Source organism: Delphinapterus leucas, chromosome 13 (genome assembly GCF_059928025.1).
Source record: "Delphinapterus leucas isolate spDelLeu-1000000601 "Yukka" chromosome 13, BTC_Dleu_Yukka2, whole genome shotgun sequence".
In the NCBI taxonomy this organism is placed as follows: Eukaryota; Metazoa; Chordata; class Mammalia; order Artiodactyla; family Monodontidae; genus Delphinapterus; species Delphinapterus leucas.
The window spans coordinates 12,384,216-12,404,452 of record NC_143141.1 but is presented as its reverse complement, the minus strand read 5'-3'; the positions used below and the strand labels follow the sequence as shown (position 1 = coordinate 12,404,452).

General features: G+C 45.6%; 1 protein-coding gene across 1 annotated transcript in view; it reads left to right on the top strand.

The window, feature by feature from the left end:
* The first annotated feature begins 443 nt into the window (after positions 1 to 443).
* Positions 444 to 20,237, top strand: part of LOC111187425 (uncharacterized) — a 33,267-nt gene continuing 13,473 nt past the window's right edge. The window contains exons 1-3 of the mRNA XM_022599094.3: positions 444 to 1,074; positions 13,387 to 13,570; positions 14,755 to 17,985. Coding sequence (XP_022454802.2) covers positions 869 to 1,074; positions 13,387 to 13,570; positions 14,755 to 17,985 — 3,621 coding nt within the window. The 5' untranslated portion in view covers positions 444 to 868. The remainder of the gene's footprint in view (positions 1,075 to 13,386; positions 13,571 to 14,754; positions 17,986 to 20,237) is intronic.

Sequence of the window (20,237 nt, the reverse complement as noted above, 5' to 3'; positions counted from 1 at the left end):
ACTTTTGACAAATGTACACATTTACATAATCACAACAACCAAGATTTAGGACTGTTCTGTCACCCCAGCACATTCATTTTTTTAAAAGCATACTTCACTGGGTATACGATTCTAGGTTAGCAATGATTTTCTTTTATCGCTTTAGAGATGCCATTCCATTATCTTCTGTACTCCTTTGTTTCTATAGAGAAGTCACCTGTCAAATTTAATACTGTTCCTTTAGAGATAGAGTGCCTTTTTCTCTGGATGCTCACAATTTTTTTCTCTTTGTGTTTAATTTTCAGCAGTTGGACTACGTAATGTTTCTCAGTTTTCTTTTTATCTGTTTCCCCCAGCACTGGGCTTCTGAATTGTCCAGGCCCTGTTCCTCAGCCTGTGCCCAGAATAACAAATTTCCCTAAGAAAATAGTCCTCTACACTAACTCATCTCTGAAAGATTCTCTCATTCCTGGAATTTTTTTTTTTTTTTTTTGCGGTTCGTGGGCTTCTCACTGTCGTGGCCTCTCCCGTTGCGGGGCACAGGCTCCGGACGCGCAGGCTCAGCGGCCATGGCTCACGGGCCCAGCCGCTCCGCGGCATGTGGGATCTTCCCGGACCAGGACACGACCTGGTGTCCTCTGTATCGGCAGGCGGACTCTCAACCACCGCGCCACCAAGGAAGCCCCCATTCCTAGAATTTTAATCTGTCTCATAATCCTTGCTGCCACAGCTCTCTGATGTATTTGGAGTATAATTTTTATAATTTATCTGACTCTTCTTAATGTTATAGCAGCCACTTTGACCTGTTGTAATCTATTATGTCTTAACTAGAAGGGCAAGTCTGAGCCTTCCCCTTTTCATATCAGCCACGTCATACTTCTGTCCACAGATGGAGTCTTTCCTCTTGGATGACATTGGCTCCATGATACAGAACAAGGCCATTGAGAGAATCATCTCACCAATGACTATTCAGCTTTGCCATCTGATCATCTCAGTGGAGAGGAAAGACATGGACAATGAAGTATTTGCCTCTTTGGAGAAGATGGCGGAGGAATTGGCTCAAGCCAGTGAACAGTTTGTGCAAATTGCCCAAAGGTAATAATTTTAAACAACTCAAGCGCTTTACTCTGACAAGTTTGCAGAAGAAGAGTATAAATAGAGCCTTATTATAGTCTCCTTACATACTTTTGGAAAGAAGTCAGGTGTGACAAGTAAATTGATAAAACATAAAGCAAAGCTACTTAATATATTGTTATTTATTAGTCGGGATGTAATTTCAAAAGGCAAACATTTCAGAATTAGCTGACTGAGTTTTCCACTAAGAATACATGTTTTCATCCAACATGTATTTATCGACCACCTACTAAAGTGTCAGGCACTATTCTAAGTGCTGAAATATAGCATGAATAAGACATTCACAGTCCTTGCTCTCAGGAGCAGTGGATCAAACAGAAAGGAAACATACAACGATATCAACAAGGAAAAGCCAAATACATAAATAGGAAAGTAAGGAAAGTACAGCTATTTCAGTGAAAAAGAAATAAAAGTGAATTTTAAAATCTGGAATATATATTCAATCTTACTAATCCTCAATAATTCTTTTACCAAACATTTAGCAAACAAAGAAATGAAAATTAAAATGGTAAGATACTATTTTTCTGGCCCAGCATATCAGCAACTATTAAAGAATAATGATAATACTGTGGTGGCAGACATGCGTCGTCTCATATACTCATGAGAGAAATGGAAATTGGTGTTTTAGAGGGTAATTTGATAAAATAGATCCAAGACTTTAGAAATATGTACCTGTTGACTCATAAATTCCAATCTTACTAATTTACCCAGAGGACATAGTCACAAATATGAGCTACGATGTATTTACAAGGACATCTGTTGTGTCATTATTTAAAATTGTGAAAAAGGAGAAACAAGCTAAATGACCTAGTTTGGTAAACCGTGATATAACCTTATGGTGAAACAATAAAACAAAGTAGATGCTTAAAATGTCAATTAACATTTATTAATTAGGGGAAATACTTGTAGTATTTTTTTACATGGGGAAGCGGGCTATCAAACAAAATGTTTAAGCTAATATAGAGCTAGAATTCATATGAACAGAGAAGGCACCTATCATAATAATAGCTGTTCCAGGCAAGGGCCATCAGTGGATGCTAAAATTGGTGGGCAAAAGTTTAATGAGGAGCAGGGTATTTGTATTGTCTCTAGTTATCTTCCGGCAGAGTATTTATTATTTACAAAGGGGAAATAGTAGCTTTACAGAGGAGAAGCCTGGCAGATATCACTTTACCCTAGTGATCAAGGTTAACATTACTGTTATTGGGACAAAAACAACACCACATGCCCACTGATGTGGGCCATTGAGAAGGACACAGCACCACTTCTGTGGAATCAATTGCCAAGATGTAGAACCTGAATCTATTAGTAAAATATCAGGGAGTTCCCTGGTGGTCTAGCGGTTAGAATTCAGCACTTTCACTGCTGTGACCTGAGTTCAGTCCCTGGTCAGGTGACCATGCACGTGGCCAAGTATATATATATATATATATATATATATATATATATACACACTTATATATATATCAGAAAAATCCAAATTCAGAGACCTTCTACAAATAAATGGCTTGTATTTTCCATAAAGTGTCAGGGGTCAAGACGAAGTCTCAGGAACTGCTGCAGATTAAGGGAGACTGAGGGGACGTGTATTAGGTTTTTTTTGCTGCTGTAACAAGTTATCACAAACTTAGGGACCTAACGCAACACAGATTTCATACCTCAGAGTTTTGAAGTTGGTGGGCTTGGCTGGATCCTCCGTTTTGGGTCTCACAGGCCAAAATCGAGGTGTCCGTGGGCCGGGCTCTTCTGTAGAGGCTCTGGGAAGAATTCGTTTCCAGGCTCATTCAGGCTGTCACTTGTGGTCATGGGACTAAGGAGCCCAGTCTCTTGCTGGCTCTCAGCCAGAGGCTCATCTTTGCTCTTCAAGGCTGGCTGCATTCCTGTGGCCCCTCCAGCAATGGCGGGTCAAGGTTGCCCACGCTTCAGACCTCCCTGACTTCCCCTTCTGCCTTATTCTTCTGCTTTTAAGGGCTCATGTGATTACTTCGACCCACCTGGATAGTTCAGGATAAGTTCCCTATTTTAAGGTCAACTTAATTGCACCTGCAAAGTCCCTTCCCAGCAGTACCCGATTAACACTTGATTGACTTACCAGGGGATGGGACCGTTGGGGTGGGAGCATCTTTAGAACTGCCCACCACAGGACTCGACGATTAAATTTCATACATGTCCTCAGATTGGGAGCAATTAGCAAACTTAGAATATGGATTTTGGATTATGTAATGGCGTTGTACCAATGTTTAATTTTCTGATTAATTTCTGATAATTGTTTTGCGGTTACGAAAGTGAATGTACTTGTTCTTAGGGAATCCACACTAGATCATTTCAGGGTAAAGAAGCATCGTATCTGGAACTTTCTATACACACACACACACATACATACACAAAAAGAGAAAGAGAGAATGATAAAGGAAATGTGGCAAAATGAGAACAGTTGGTGAATCTCACTAAAGGATATATTGGAGTTTGTTGTATTATTTTCGCAAAAATTTTTGGAAGTTTGAAATTATTAAGAGCTACATAAACATTGTTAAAAAGATACTCATGGGGGCTTCCCTGGTGGCACAGTGGTTAAGAATCCGCCTGCCAATGCAGGGGACACGGGTTCAATCCCTGGCCCGGGAAGATCCCACATGCCGCGGAGCAACTAAGCCAGTGTGCCACAACTACTGAGCCTGTGCTCTAGAGCCCGCGAGCCACAACTACTGAGCCTGCGTGCTGCAACTACTGAAGCCTGCGCGCCTAGAGTCTGTGCTCTGCAACAAGAGAAGCCACCGCAATGAGAAGCCCGCACACTGTAACAAAGAGTAGCCCCCGCTCTCCACAACCAGGGAAAAAGACCACGCACAGCAATGAGGACCCAATGCAGCCAAACATTAAAAAAAAAAACAAAACACCTCATGCTCAAAAGTTAAGTGAATTAGAAGCAGAGAGGATTCAAAACTGTACATGAGTCCTCAAAAAACCAAAAATGGAATTACCATATGATACAGCAATTCTACGCCTGGTTCTATATTAAAAAGAACTGAAAGCAGGAATTCTAACAGTTATTTGTATACTCGTGTTCACAGCAGTATTATTTTCAATAATCAAAGGTGGACACAACCCAAGTGTCACTAGACAGATGAATGCATAAACAAAATGTGGTGTACACATACAGGGGAGTATTAGTCTTAAAAAGGAAGGAAATTCTGACACATGCTACATCATGGATGAACCTTGAGGACTTAGTGTTAAGCAAAATAAACCAGGCACTAAAAGACAAATACTTTGTGATTCCACTTATGTGAGGTTCCTACAGTAGTCAAATTCATAGAGACAGAAAGTAGAATGGTGGTTGCCAGGGGTGGTGAGGGGTGGGCTCAGGAAGGGGGAAGATGGGAAGTTATCATTTAATGGGTATGGAATTTCAATTTGAGGGACTTCCCTGGTGGTGCAATGGATAAGAATCTGCCTGCCAATGCAGGGGACACGGGTTCGAGCCCTGGTCCGGGAAGATCCCACATGCCACAGAGCAACTAAGCCCGTGCGCCACAACTACTGAGCCTGCACTCTAGAGCCCGCGAGCCACAACTGCTGAACCCATGTGCTGCAACTACTGAAGCCCACGTGCCTAGACCTCGTGCTTCGCAACAAGAGAAGCCACCACAATGAGAAGCCCACTCACAATGAAGAGTAGCCCCCGCTCGCCGCAACTAGAGAAAACCCGCGCACAGCAACAAAGACCCAATGCAGCCAAAAATAAATAAAATTAAATCTTAAAAAAAAGAAAGAATTTCAATTTGAGATGTTGAAAAAAGTTCTGGAGATGGATGGTGGTGATAGTTGCACAACAATGTGAATGTACTTACTGCCACAATAGCTGTGCGCTTAAAAATGGGTACGATGGTAAGTTTTATGTTATGTGTATTTTAATACACACACACACACAAGATATGCAGCCAGAGGCACTGTACATGGTGTGACCCCAGTGATGTGAAAGGAAAAAAAATCATGGAAAGAAACTTGCCAAAATTTTTACAATAATTTACTTAGGAGTTTGAGAATAGAGTGATTTTATACTCATTTAATGCTCTTTTGTACATTCTAAGTTTTTAATGCAATGCATTTTGTAATCACACACAAAAAAGGGCACACAAAACTTTGGGAGAAGTTAAATATCCTTTTTGTCTGCTTCATTATAAATGCCTTTGCTGTATCGTCTGTTCCGGGCAAGCAAATTATTTATAAAGGGAATTATCTGTGCTCACGACCGTGGGATACGGTCCAGCCCATCAAATCCGAGCAACACTGCAAATAATTCATATTCTGACTTGGGTTTGGTTCCCTTGGCTTTCAGGACAGCTCCTCCAGCAGTTCTCAGGAGAGGGCAAATGGAGGCAATCTGTACACAACGTGCTAAGTGTTTCTCTCTGGCTGGCAAGTTCCGGTGTTTCTCTCTGCTGTGTAAGCTCTCAGGAGGCCAGAAGGAACTTGCCACATCAGCAGACCAGCATTGGCATCAGGACGGGGCTACAGGGAAGACCCCACAAGAAGAGGCCAACAGAGCATATGTTCCCTTTTGCTTAAAAATGTATCATACGATGAATATTTAGAAAATATGAATGAGATGAGGAAGAAAAGAATTACCCATAAGTCTACAGCCCATAGGTAACCACTGTGAACATTTGGTATATGTTGATTCCAGATATTTTTGCTTTCTCTCTCTCCTTCCCACTCCCTCTTCCCATCCTTTTTTCTTCCCTATCTCTCCATTTTCATTTTAAAAATTCATATAAAGCATATCTATCCATGGATATGCCTGTATATATGTATATGTGTTTACCATACATATATATGATCATACTGGTTGGTAAACAGGGAAGGGTCCGTGGGTTGCACAACCCCACAGGGTACCACTCACTTCAGAGTCTGGGTGAATCGTGCCTTTGGGGCTGTGACTGCACAGTCAGCATGAGCATCACAGCAGCCCTGGGGAAGACGGTTTAACACACCTTCTCTGCTCTCCACTTCCAACTTCAGTCTCTCCTGGACCACACAGTTGGAGATTTTCTAGCTACCTTTCTGATTTCTAGCATAATTATACTGTGGTCCAATAAATATTCTGTATGATGTCTCTTCTTTTATGCAGTTATGCCTTTTTAAATTATCCTTTTAATGTTCTACACTATGCATGAATTAGTTCATTACAACATGAATCCTTGACTTTTTAGACTCTAATATAAATTAGTATTGATTTTTTACAAAGGTGTAAAGGCAAATCGGTGGAGGATGGTTAGTCTTTCAACAAATAGTGCTGGAATAATTGGATATTCATATACCAAAAAATGAACTTTGATACATACTATATTAGATTATATACAAAAAGTAACTCAAAATGGATCACAGACCTAAATATAAATCCTAACTCTATAAAAGTTCTAGAAGGAAACATAGGGAAAAAAAATCTTTGAGATCTTGGATTAAGAACAGATTTCTTAGACATAATGCCAAGTGCATGATCCATAAAAGAACAAATTAGACTTTTTCAAAAAATAAAGAACTTTTGCTCTTCAAAAGAAGAGAATGAAAAGAAGCTACTACTAAGAGAATGAAAAGAAGACGGAGACTGGGAGAAAATATTTACAAAGCATCTATCTGACAAAGAACTTATTTCAAAAATATGTAAAGGGGTTTCCCTGGTGGCGCAGTGGTTGAGAGTCCGCCTGCCGATGCAGGGGACACGGGTTCGTGCCCCAGTCCGGGAAGATCCCACATGCCGCGGAGTGGCTGGGCCCTTGAACCATGGCCGCTGAGCCTGCGCGTCCGGAGCCTGTGCTCCGCAACGGGAGATGCCACAACAGTGAGAGGCCCGCGTACCGCAAAATAAATAAATAAATAAATAAAAATAATAGAGTTCAGGTACACACATCACCTCATTTTCCCTAATGTTAACAACTTATATATCCATAGTGCAATTTTCAAAACCAGGAAATTAACGTTGATACAATACTATTAACTATACTGTAGACCTCATTCAAACTTCGCCAGTTTTCCTCCTAATGTTCTTTTTCTGTTCCAGGATCGAATTCAGCATCCCACATTGCATTTAATGGTCTCTCCTTAAGATTTTCCAATCTGTGGCAGTTCTTCATTCTTTGTCTTCTATGACCCTGATATTATGATAAGTCTTGGTCAGTTATTTTGCAGTCAGTTATTTAGTACTTTCATATCTATTAATTTGGGTTTGTCAGATTGTTTTGTCATGATTAGATTAGATTGAGGTTATGCATTTTTTGGCAAGAATATCACAGAAGTGATGTGGCCTTCTTTATGCATCCTATCATGATGTTGATCTATCTTATTACTAGTGATTTTAAACTTTATCATTTAGTTGAGTTGCTAACTAACCGATAGATTTCTCCACTATTTTTCCTTTTGTAATTCATAAGTGTCTTGGAGTAATTTCTGTAACTGTTCTGTTTCTCTTCAAACTTTCATCCATTTACCCATTAGTGTATCTTGCCTGTAAGAATTGTTACTATGATGTTTGCCTAATAATTTTTAAAATTTCTCTCATTTCTTCTACGTGTATAAACTGAAATTCTTCTGTACAGAAATAATATCCTTTCTCCCTCATTTATTTATTCAATTATATGTATATATTCAATGATTTATACTGGCTATTTATTTCGTTCTATGGCTTATAATCCAATACTGTCATTATTTTACTGTTTAATTCATTCCAGTTTCGGTCATCGGGAGTTCCTTCCAATCAGCTCCTGTGTCCTTTTGAAAATGTCTCCATTTTTTTAAAGCACCCACTTATTTTTCAGACTCATGTTGTATTTTTCCAGCCTGAGCCCTGGAATTAACTTCTTCCTCCAAAGAACCCTGGTTTCCTTTACTGAAGGATAAGAGCATTTAGAAACCAAGATCTGGGCTTTAAATATACTCATTACTACTGGTGTGTCATTGCTCCTCGGGCCTCTCAGCAGACAGAGCTAAGAAATATATGTATGTATCCTAATCCATGGGCACACATACATTGACTATTTATTTCTATGTCTCCGAATGCATATATATAATCGCATATTCATATCTCCAAGTCCAATCCAACCCCACAAGGTTCTTTCTTATCTTCTCCTTTCCTTCTTTGCAGCTTCTTTTTCCAACAAATGAGAATCCTGGTTCTCATTACCCACGATATATCCACTTATTTTCAGCCCTATACACGTGAAGGAATTGCAAATTTAACCTGTAACCATATGAGAAGCAGGTTACTAGAGGGAAGCATTTTTATGTAGTTCTTACCGTTTTTATCCTGACCCTGTCCTGGAAAAATATTGTTCTCTAGAGTTAATTAGGTTAGTTTTTTTCTTCCCCATCCCCTTCGTTGTTATTCATTTGAAATCATATTCGTTTTGTACTGCTGCGTTACAAATTACCACCAGTTTAGCTGCTGAAAACAACACCCATTTATCATCTCACAGTGTCTGTGGGTCAGGAGTCTGGGCCTGGGGTAGCTGGTCTGCTGCTGTGGGTCTCATCTGGCTGCGTGAGCCAGATGACCCAGGTGTCAGGTGGGCCCCAATCTCATCTGAGGCTCAGGTCCCCTTCCAAGCTCACTGATTGCTGGCAGTATTCAGTTCTCTGGGATTGGAGAACTGAGGCCCTGAGATTTGGCCCTCTCCACAATGTGGCAACTTGCTTCTTCAAGGCTAACAGGAGAGTGTCTCTGCTCCTTCAAATCTGTCTCTTCAAGAAGGACCCACTCACCCTTTTAAGGGCTCATCTGCTTTGGTCAAGCCAGCCCAAGATAATCCTCCTTTGATTAACTCAAGCCAATGATTGGGGGCCTTAATTACATCAACAAACCCCTTTTTCCTATAAGATAACATAATCACAGGCTGCCATCCCGTCCTATTCACAGGTCCCACCCACACTCAAGGGGAGGCCATTACCCGGGGTGTGTACACCAGGGGATGAGAGCCTTGCGGGCGATCTTAGAATTCTGACAACTTCAGTGATTAGTTAGGTTCATTTGTTACTTTTCATATTTTATTTTGGGATTTCCCCACATTCTGGTTAATTTCGACACGTGTATTTTTTAATATCTTCTTTCTTACATGAAGGGTATGTTACAGATATTGTTGTGCACTTTGATTATTTTACTTACTATATCATGGAGATCACACATATCATTTCATAGAAATTTTCCTTACTTTTTTATATGGAGTTGTATAATAACTCCATTGTGTGTATGAATGCACCATAATTTACTCAACCACTGTTGTATGAATGCACATTTAGGTTGTTTCCAATATTTGAAATTATAAACAATGCTGCCGTAAATAACCTTGTGCATATGTACTTTCATATTGTTGGAGGTGGTCGATTCTTTGTAGTGAGATTTCTGGGTTGAAATATATTATATATTACATGTTGGATCTATTGAAATATAATTAGGTTATTAGCCCTTTGTAGTGTATGTTAGGTTATGTTATTAATCCAAAACACATACACTATTAAGTGATAAAAGCAGAGTGTATGGTGCAGAGTTATATCATTAGGTTTATAAACATTGAATATATTATACATTAAGGTTAGTAACTTTGTCTGTCATATATATTGCAAAAATCTTTTCCCAGCTTACTGTATGTCTTTTGACATTTTAGGTGTTTTTTTTTTTGCCATGGAAATTTAAAAATTTTATGTAGTTAAATTTATCAACCTATTCTTTTATTGCCTTTTGGTTTTGAGTCATAGTTACAAAGGTTTTCTCACACCAAGATTAAAGAAGAATTCACTCACATTTTCTTCTAGTACTTGCATAGTTTTGATTTTATATTCAGATTGCCTAATCTACTCAGAGTTCAGTCTTGTGTATGGCTTAAGATAGGAATCTCACTTTATATTTTTCCAGATGTCTACTCAGTTGTCCCAGCACTATTTATTTATGTATTTATTATTTTTTTTGGTCACGCAGCTTGTGGGATCTCAGTGCTCTGACCAGGGATTGAACCCGGGCCGCGGCAGTGGAAGTGCCGAATCCTAACCACTGGACCACCAGGGAACTCCCCCAGCATTATTTATTATAAAGTCTATCTTTACCAAAATAATTTGAGATGCTACCTTTATCTTTTCATGTGGGCTAATTTAAAAAAAACTGAATACAATACATAATGTATGCAAATTGTAGTACTGTCTCCTTCCAGAGAGAATTTAATTTTATTCTGATGGGCAGTTAAAGTAGGGAGAGGTCACTCTTCTCCAATCAAAACCTTAAGATGCTTCAAGACTAGTTTCAGTCTCTGTTAGGAGATGTCTATTTCCAGTTCTTCCTTCTAAGGTGTAGCCTTTTGCGGTCTCAGCTGAAATCCTGGGATACTCATCAGGTTTCCTTCACATTGATGAGACCCAAACTCTAATTTTTATTTTCTCAGTACCATGAGACTACTGAAGTCTTGGCATGGCTGCTACTTTTTACATGGCTTTTGTGCCTCTTGGCCTGCGTTACTTGGGAATAAATCTTGGCTGCCTTGGTTGATCTCTAGCACCTTAAAGTATCTGGGTTTTTAAAAATATTTCATCCATCTTTTACCAGTGTTCTTGGTGGGAAGGTTGGTCTGATACTCTCATGGCTTGAAGCAAAAGTTTGAGAATACTTACTATTTTATTTATTTATTTATTTATTATTTTTGGCTGCATCGGGTCTTACTTGTGGCACACAGGATCTTCGTTGAGGCATGCGGGATTTTTCGTTGCAGCGTGTGGGCTCTTCGTTGTAGCACGTGGCCTTCTCTCTAGCTGTGTCGCGTGGGCTCTGTAGTTTGCGGCACTTGAGATCAGTTGCCCCGTGGCATGAGGGATCTTAGTTCGCCGACCAGGGATCAAACCCACGTCCCTTGCATTGGAAGGCGGATTCTTTACCACTGGACCACCAGGGAAGTCCCAAGAATATTTACTATTATGACTCAATTATTGATCTGAAAGAGCAAGCTATCAATATAGTTCGGCCAAAGAGCAAAAGCATATAGAAATCACACATGTAAAATACGGTAGAATTGAAGGACAGATCCAGGAGACCCAATTTTCAGATAATGGGGCTTCTAGAAGGAGAAACATGAAGAGATCGAGGAGATGCAATAATTAAACAAATAATAGAAGAAAATTTCTCTGAGCCAATTAATGACCCATATCTGTACAGAAAAACTGCTCCCTGGGTTCTGGGTGAGATCGCAGAGGAAAGATATATATAAAGCATATGTTGGCATAATTCCTGAACTCTTGGTGCATCCAGACAAAAGAAAAACAAATTACTTATAAAGCAAGGTCAATTAGACTGGTATCAAATAGACTGGCTTCATATTTCTCACCTGTAACTCTGGAGGCCAGAAGATGCTGGTAACAAGTCCATGGGCTGTGAAGAGGAAAGGCCTGCCATTAAGAACGCTCTACCCAGACACCTCATCATTAACTTGAAACAGGAAGTATATGAATGCAGATAAGCAAGGATTTAGTGACCATATCACCATGTACCCCAAGTCAAGAAATCAAGAAAACCCAGGGCTTCCCTGGTGGCGCAGTGGTTGAGAGTCCGCCTGCCGATGCAGGGGACATGGGTTCGTGCCCCGGTCCAGGAGGATCCCACATGCCGCGGAGCGGCTAGGCCTGTGAGCCATGGCCGCTGAGCCTGCGCGTCCGGAGCCTGTGCTCTGCAACGGGAGAGGTCACAGCAGTGAGAGGCCCGCGTACCACAAAAAAAAAAGAAAACCCAGAAAAATACTGATAAACACCACAAACAGAAACCAAAGACCTCAATATAAGGGAAGATGAAGAAGAACAGAAATTTGTAAAGGATAATAGTACCGCATCTTGGAATGGTTAAGAATCAAAATTCTTGACAGAGAGATGCAAATGCTAAGGGAAATTCTAACTGAGGCTTCAAATTCAAAACATTAAACTACCTCAGCCGAATCTAAAAGTAGGGAAGAGAGTGAGGGGAGGAAGGATTGAAAAATGTTCCAAAGGTCTCAGGAAGAGGGAGGAGAGTTGGGAAGGTCAGCAGGTCATCGGAAGATTCATTTGGGCAGATCACTGCAGAGTTTCTATTCTGTATGAAGTAGCTGGTACTCAAGGTCATATATTTGAACACAGCTATTAATTGCCTTAAGACTGGACTCCACAACCTCATTTCACATATACAACCCTGACTCTTGACTGCTATGTTTCTCTCCCATGAGAAAGCCCAGGAAGTTAGCAAGTGTGTGAGGGCCCCAGCTCTGCAACTGAACAGCTGCCAGGATGTGGCACAGTCATATTTATGGGCTGAGCGGCCTGATGTGCAAATTCTCCACAAGGAGTCCAAAGTAAAGTAAGGGAAGACAAAAGCTGTCACATATCCTCCCCAATACTCCTTTCCCCCAGCCTTTCGACATTTTGCTGCGCTGGGTTTTTTGGGTTCGTGTGATTCCGCACACTGGGAACTCGGGATATTTTATATGAGGGTAGCTGGATTGTTTGGGGCAGGAAAGAATGAGGGGCATTGAAATCAGCTGCCATTAGGTAAGGGACCAAAACCTGAGAGGAGCTTCTCTGAGATCACTCAAGCCGGCACTCCTGTGTCCTCCCAGCCTGCAAGTCCAAAGGCACAGAGCTCAGCCTCATTTGCAAAGAATAACCATTATATGATCAGGCGGGAGGGGGGTGGGACTTTTCTTGTTTTGTTTTGTGTGGTTAGGGATTATGAGTGAAAAAGAAGTGTTTGCAGTCACGTGGACAAAAACAGCTGCTGTGGACATCTGTGTTCATGGAAACGGATTTTTGTTACACAAAACATCTCCTCCTGATAACATGGATGGCAATGAGATTCTAGATGGTTCTTCCTTACAAAAAGAGGCTTATTGTTTCCTGTAGTAATTATATGTGTTCACTGCAGAGAAAATGAGAGCAATTCAGAAAGGAACAAAGCATATTTTAAGACGCCAAGATAGAACCACAGTTTGATGATTATCCTTCTCGATAAATGGTTCTCGATGTAGATCTACACTTAATTGAAAACAAATTAAATCTTGCCATACACACTATTCTGTAGTTTGGTTTTATTCACTCAATATCACATCTTGGAGAGGCTTCTGTCACCTTACATATAGACCTACGTCACCACTTTAATGGCTTCATAGTGCTCTGTAACTTCTACGCGTCACAGTTTCCTTACCGGGATGTTTCTTTTTTGTAACATTACGTTCATGGAGTGTTGGTAAATGCTGAGCAAAGAACATGTCTGTCCAGGCTGGCGGGAGACTCTGAGGAAGTGTGGCTCCAGGAGGAAATGGGGGTTGCGGCGGAGTCTCTGATCCTGTCTTCAAGGAATATCACGCTGGTAGCTCAGAAGCTCCATCTTCAGCCGGAATGTCAGAGCCACCAGGAGGAGCTAGTGACCACAGCTCAGCACATCCTGGTAGACACCACGAAGGTGAGGCTGATGTCAGAGCTGGCTGGCCCGTTGGTCTGGACAGAGAGCTCATTGCTGGGAAGCATGGACGGGGCATGTCATTCCCACAAGGGATGCCCACCCCAGAGAGAGAAACCTGCCCAAGTTTATGCCAAGATCGCAGAGTTCATTACCAATTTAATAAATGCTCATTGTGGAAGCTGCCATAGGGAGCTGGGTAGACGTACTGAGTCTCTGTTCTTAAACCCACAGGCAACCCCTGATCCCCACACTTGGCCACCAAACCGTAATGATAAGGGATGCATTTCCCACCCTACCCATGGCCAGGAGCTACCTGGGGAGAAGCTACCAAAACCTGGGCAACTCTCAGCCTATTTGGCTAACTTGCTGTATTGCCTTACACCTGGGAGGATCTCAGGGGCCAGGATAACCCCTCAGCCTCCAAATACTCCCCATTCTCCATCCTGACATTCCACCATCTGTCACAACTCTTTTAGCTCGGTACATTGCTCCCTGTTACAATGTTATATGCCTCAACTATTATCAAATATTAATATATTAATAATGTTCATCATTTAAACTTTGTTATTGGGAGGGGGTGTAGTTGTAATTTAACAGATCCTCATTAAAGAAAGATTGAAATGGGGAGATGAGAGAGGCACAGCCAGAGGGCTTTGGCACCTGCTGAGGGGAGGAGGAGAGGGGAAGAAGGGCAGGCTCTTGGAAGTGGTTGGGTACCAGCTCTGTTGAAGGGGATAAACAGAGCAGTCAGGGGGCGACAGAGTCAGACCAGGAAAGATTTCTTAGAGGCACTTCTTGAACAGGCCATCTCGCCAGCCCCCATCATCCTCATGCAAACAGTAAGTGCTTCCTAAACACTCTTTAGTTCGTGATGTGTTGGTTACCACGTGGACGGTTGACTGCTCCTCCTGTAATGTGAAGAGAAGGGCTCTTCAAAGCCAGATTGGACCCCACATTAAATGTAGCTCAATTTAGAGGGGTTTACATTTTCAGTTAAGCCAAATGTCTTCTTTAAACGTCACTCTTAGGTGACATCGTCATCATTATTATTACTATTATTATCTCTGAGATTCTCTTTAGTCTTTATTTGCACAATGGGGGTAAAGCAGCTGCCGTTGCTCTCGCTTCGGCTCCAGAAACGTGTAGGCATTTTCCAGCTTCTCTTCCCCCGATTGCCCAAACAGGTCCTGCTGCTGGAAGACGCGGCGACGGCGAGGAAGATGGTGCGAGCGGCGGGCTGGTGCCTGACTTGCCTGGACGCGCTGGAAGCGGCGGGCGACGCGGCCTCGCTGCGCGGCCCCTTCGCCGACCTGGCGGTGGCGCTGCAGAGCCTGGGCGGCCTGACTGCGCGCGGGTCCGAGGAGCGCCTGGGCCGCGCCAGCCGCCTGCTGCGGGGCTGCGTCCCCGTGCTGCTTGTGGCCGCCCGCGGCCACCTCCGGCGTCCCCGCGACCCGCGGCTGGCCGCCTCCCGGCGCCACGTCTTCGCTCTGGCCAGGAAGACCTTGGGCGAGCTCCTAGGGCGCCTGGAGCCCGGCGCCGCCCCAGCGGCCCGCGCCCCGCACGGCGCGCTCCCTCGGAGCCTGCGGCAGCTGCGGGAGCTGCTGGCGGCGCCCGGACCCGAGCGGCTGCGCGGCGGGCTGGACGCGCCGCTGGCGGCCGTGGTCTGGCACTGCATGCGCCTGGCCGCCTGCTCCCCGCCGCCCGAGCGCCTGCGCCTAGTGGCCCGTTGCCGCCGGCTGCTGGAGCTGCGGAGCGCCGGCGTCCGGCGCCTGGAGCCGATTGACGGGCCTCCGGGGACGGGCGGCAACAGCCAGGAGCCGGCGGAGGAGTGCGCAGCGCTGTGGGCCGCGACTGAGGACCTCTCCCAGGGGGTCCGCACCGGGCTGCTGCGCCAGATCCTGGACACGTTCACCGACACGCAAAGCCCTCTTCAAAGGCTGGTCCGGGCCGCCTTGGCCACTCTCTCAGTCTCCTCCCGGTGCGATGGCGAGGCCTTGCCTGAGAGCCTCCAGCTTCTCCTCGCTGCTTTCCATGACCAGGCCAACCGGATGCTCAGAGTGGCTCACTTGGTCTTGGTTTGCTGCCCACGACAGCAAACTGGCAAAGACATGGAGGCCACCATGGCAGGCCTTTGGGGGCTTGTGGTCAGAGTGCAACAGCTTTTCTCACAAAGCCCCCAAGGCTCTGGTCTGGACTGGAGCCCTGCTGCCCTGCAGGCCCTGCTTCAGGAGTGGGCCAGGGCATCTGAAGGCTTATTAGCATGTTTTGATGATGTTCTCGATATTCCTGAGTTCCTGAGTGTGTCCATTCAGGAAATGACCAAGCACTTGGACTTTTTTACATGGGCTTTGAGGTGTGGAGATTCCAGAGAGTTTGCTCCACTTGTGGCATATTTACAGGGTCGAGGGACACACATAGTGCAGGTGATGAGCAGGTATGTGGACCAAGATCGAGATCCTATTTTCCGGAATGGCCTGAGAGTCTTGATCCAGCAGCTGGAGCAATCCTCCCGGGTCCTGGGTGCAGCTGGGGAGCACTGTTCAGGCGGGCACGGCTCTCAGGACACAGATGCGCTATTAACCTTGGCGAAACATGTGATCTCTTCAGCTCAGAGCATCCGAGAGGGGCTGGATGGAACTAACCACCCAGATATCCTCAGTCCCCTTCGGGACCAAGTCCAGAGGTTTGACATGGCTGAGAGACAGCCTTATTTCATTCTCTCCAGCCTCCAGGATTGCACAACTCCTGCACTGAAACACCAAAGGGAGCCTGGGTTGAGGAAAAGCGACCAGGGCGCCTCCTATCCACCTAGGGATCGTCTTTTTTGCCCCTTGATTTTTGACACCGGTCTACGGAAGGTGGGCTCTCCACCCTCTGCCATCAGCAAACCCATGCTTGCTGTAGACAGCCTGAGCCACCAGGGAGTGACCTCAGCTCACACCATCCTGCAGGACCAGGATGCAGCTGTGGAGGCAGCTCAGGAGGCCCTGGCTGGAGAGGGACCACCGGGGTCAGAGACGATGACTGGACTCCAAGAAATCCCATCACTGGCACCTTCTATTATTGACCTAGCAAGGGAGATAGAACATTGCACAACTGCTAGAACTGACAGGCTTCTGGAAGTGGCTCTCCAACTGTCTGGGAAGTCCAGGGAAACCAGGCAAAGTTTGGTAGCCATAGCTGGTGACTGGTATTCTCTGTGTCAACAGCTGTTTTGCAACAACCCAGCAGCTGATCTTCAAGAGAACATGACAGTGTTCATGGAGCTTCAGCAGAACTTAGCCTCAATGGTTCAACTAGCAGTCAAAAGTGGACCCATGGATTCGGGTAAGAAGGATTCTGACTCAGCGGGGCACCCAGAAGCGCATTTACAAGTGCAAGGCAGATTGGAGGAGGCGGAGACCCATGCCAAACAGCTTTTGGACAAAGTTCTGGCCTCTGATGGTTTCCAAGCCCCCAGGTCGTGGGAGGAGAGCATTGAGGATGGGTGCCTTCTGTGGTCAGTGGCTGTCCAAGACCTGCTCCAGTGCCTGGAGAGGCTCAGCGGGAGACAAGGCCTGTTCCTGCTGCCCCTGCGACAGGCTGTGAAGGACCAGCAGGGGCTGCAGGAAGGGTTGGCTCAGGCAGCAGATGTTTCTCAAAGGCTCCAAGAGGCTGCTAGGCTGTCTTCTCTTCTGTGTGGGGATGAGCAGGTAAAGAGTGAGATCTCCTTTCTGTGCAGGGAGGTTCATGTGCTCACAGATGCTCTGCTGGATGTGGCACAGATCCTGGCCTCCTTCCCCAAACCATCTCCCAGCCTGTCCACCCGCTTTGAACTTCTCTGCTTGGAGCTCACCCTTCAAGCCAAGGCCCTGACTGGCCACCTCAGCAGCATCAATGCAGACTATGAACGTGTCCTCCAAGGTGCCTTCTGCCCAAGGCTCTCTGTCTGCAAAGACCCCCAGACCCAGCCAGAAGGCTCTCTGGAAAGAATGGTGTCTGGTATCCAAGCTGTGCAGGGAATTGTGGCTGGAGGTCAGGAGTCTGGGCCCTGCCAGGAAGACCTTCTCATGGCTCTGGAGAGCATTCTCGTCCTCACCAAGGAGGTAGCCCAGCGGGTCCCTGTGCTCCGAGAATGCCCAGAGGACTGGCTTCAGCAGGAGTGGGCAGCCAAGGCCCACCATGCTGTGGCCCAGCTCCAGGCCTGGAAAGGTGGTCACACCAAGGCTTGGAGACTCCTGGCCCAGTGCTTGAAGCCCAGTGATGAGGAGGACCCCACCCAGCCCCAGCTCCGCCGTGGGGAGGGTGCACCAGGAGCCGCTGAAGCCAGCAGTGTAGATTCTCAGGGTGCTGCTCCAAGAGACACCGCAGGGAGCTCAGTGGGGACCCGCACTCCTGATCCAGGCATCACCGGGACAGTCGCAGACCTGGGCATGGTAGGAAAGTCAGCATCTCTCCTTCTCCCCCACCTCAATCTTCTTTCTGGTCACCAAAGCCCCCCGTCAAGTTCCAGAAAAAGCTCTCTTGGTGCCCACGTGTGTAATTCACATCTGGCAGGAAGCACAGGGCACCCTTTGAGAATCCAAGGTCAGGAACCACACTGCCTGCACTGTGTCTGCCTCTACCATTTCCAAGTTCTGAGATCTCAGAGAAGTTTCTTAGCTATTTTGGACTTTAAGATCCTAGTCTAGAAAATGGGAACATTGATACTTCCCTGGCAGAGGGTTGATGAAAGCATCCATGGAAAATACTTGCACTTGCCTGGAACATAATTAGTGCCCTGTGGTAGGGCCTGTAATGATTGACTTCCATGAAGTTTTTCCCATGGCCCCATCTGGAGGGGGTTCCCCTTGCTGTGACTGACAGCACTCCTCCTGTGGATCCGGCTACTTCATGCCACCTTGACCTCCACGATGTTACCTCCCTGCTCCAGTCAGGGGTTCTTTGGTTTGCAAGTGGCCGGAGTCCAACTTGAATCCTCGTAGGCAAAAAGAAAGATCTACCGGAAGGCTTCTGGGTCTGTTGAACACCTTCCACGTATAGTTGTTTCCTTCTGGGGCACCAGACAATGTCAGGGATTGTGGAGCCCAAACATTTGATTTACTTAACATCAACCGTGGGAGATATAATAGGTTGGCAGTGACCGCCCAAGAAGTTCCCAGGTAGATGTGCTCAGCCCAGCGTTTTGTGCATAACCTGATCTGTCCCCTTCGTGACCTTATGCTTGGCTGCCCAGACTCCCCCCCAAACCTTTCCCTGGGCTTTCTCTCAAGATAAAGTGGACCAGACAATGTGTTTCTACACCCCATTACCCTTTACTTCATCTTTCTCATTAAAATGTCATTACCATGAGAAAGGCCCTGTTCCCAGATTCGCTGGGAGCCCGGCAGGCACAGTTCCCTTGCCCCTGCAGCCTAAGCCCTCTTTGCTCTGCCTCCCGCTGTCTTCTCATCTCTCCTGCTCTGTGGCTCCTGGTCTCATGAGTTCAGACATCCTGCCAGCTCCCCCTGATCTGTTTTTCCACAGGGTCTTTCTGACACATACTTAATGCCGCTGACTTCACTGACGACACATTCTGTTTCTCTCTCAGTTCAGCTGACACAGTCCCCTTCTCAGCAAAACCTCCCAACACGAGCATTTCAGAGAACTGACCGCCCAGGTCAGCTGGCACCTGGAATGGTGAGAACAGCAGGCTCATTCAGCCCCCATCACCCCTCCTGTCCACGAAGGGGTGTCACCTCTCCTGCTGCAGGCTGCTTTCCTCTGGGTGGAGAGCAAGGCCTCACATTCCAAGGTTCCTACCCCAGGGAAGCATTCTCCTTCATACACATAATTCCAGTGCATAGAAGGGGACAGTGGGGACAGTGGTCCTGCTGGGCTACCCCCGGGTGGGAGGGTAATTGGAGAAGGGAGAATCACCATCCGTGGTGTGCGTCTGCCCCACTGTCCCACTCCCTGGGGCTCCTGGGGGGTGGAGATACCCTCCACACAGCCCAGAACAGCACCTCAAACTGTGAGCCCCTGAGGGAGGGCATGGCCTTGGGAAGGTGCATCTTTGGGGCACTTGTAAGTCACAATCTGGAAATTCTTTATTCCAGTTATGGGCTCTCCAGCAGAGTCCTAGCCTCCTTCATTACTGAAGAGCCTGGAGACACTGCTAGCTTTGGATGTTGAAGGTCCCTGACAGTTGAATACGAGACATGAGTTGAAAAGAATATTTCCTAGTTGCCTATGCCTTGGCTCAAGGCCCACCAAATCCCATATTTGCCATTTTCACCCTGGTTTTTAGTCACTACGGTTGAGTCTTAAGTCTCAGTTGAGTTCTCACCTTTCTCTTCACGTCACGTAATCCCGGGCCCCGTCTGGGCAGCCTGCTGGCCCTCAGTGTGTTGGTCCTTCTCCAGAAAAGGATCCGACTTGCCCCTCCCAGCAGTCAGGGGGCATCCCAACCTGTCTAAAACGAGGCCAACAAACAGTTTTCAGAAGGTGGGGGATTATTTAATTGCAGACATAATACAAAAAAAGCCAGATGACTTCTCAATATGTACTAGCACAGTCTAAACTCTCAGCCGCTGAAGTTCAAGGACTTCATCTTACTCATCTTTAGATCCTTCAGGACAAGCACGGTGTCTGGGGCATCGCAGGTGCATGGTAAGTGATTTAGATTGCTTGCTGGGATGCTAAAGAC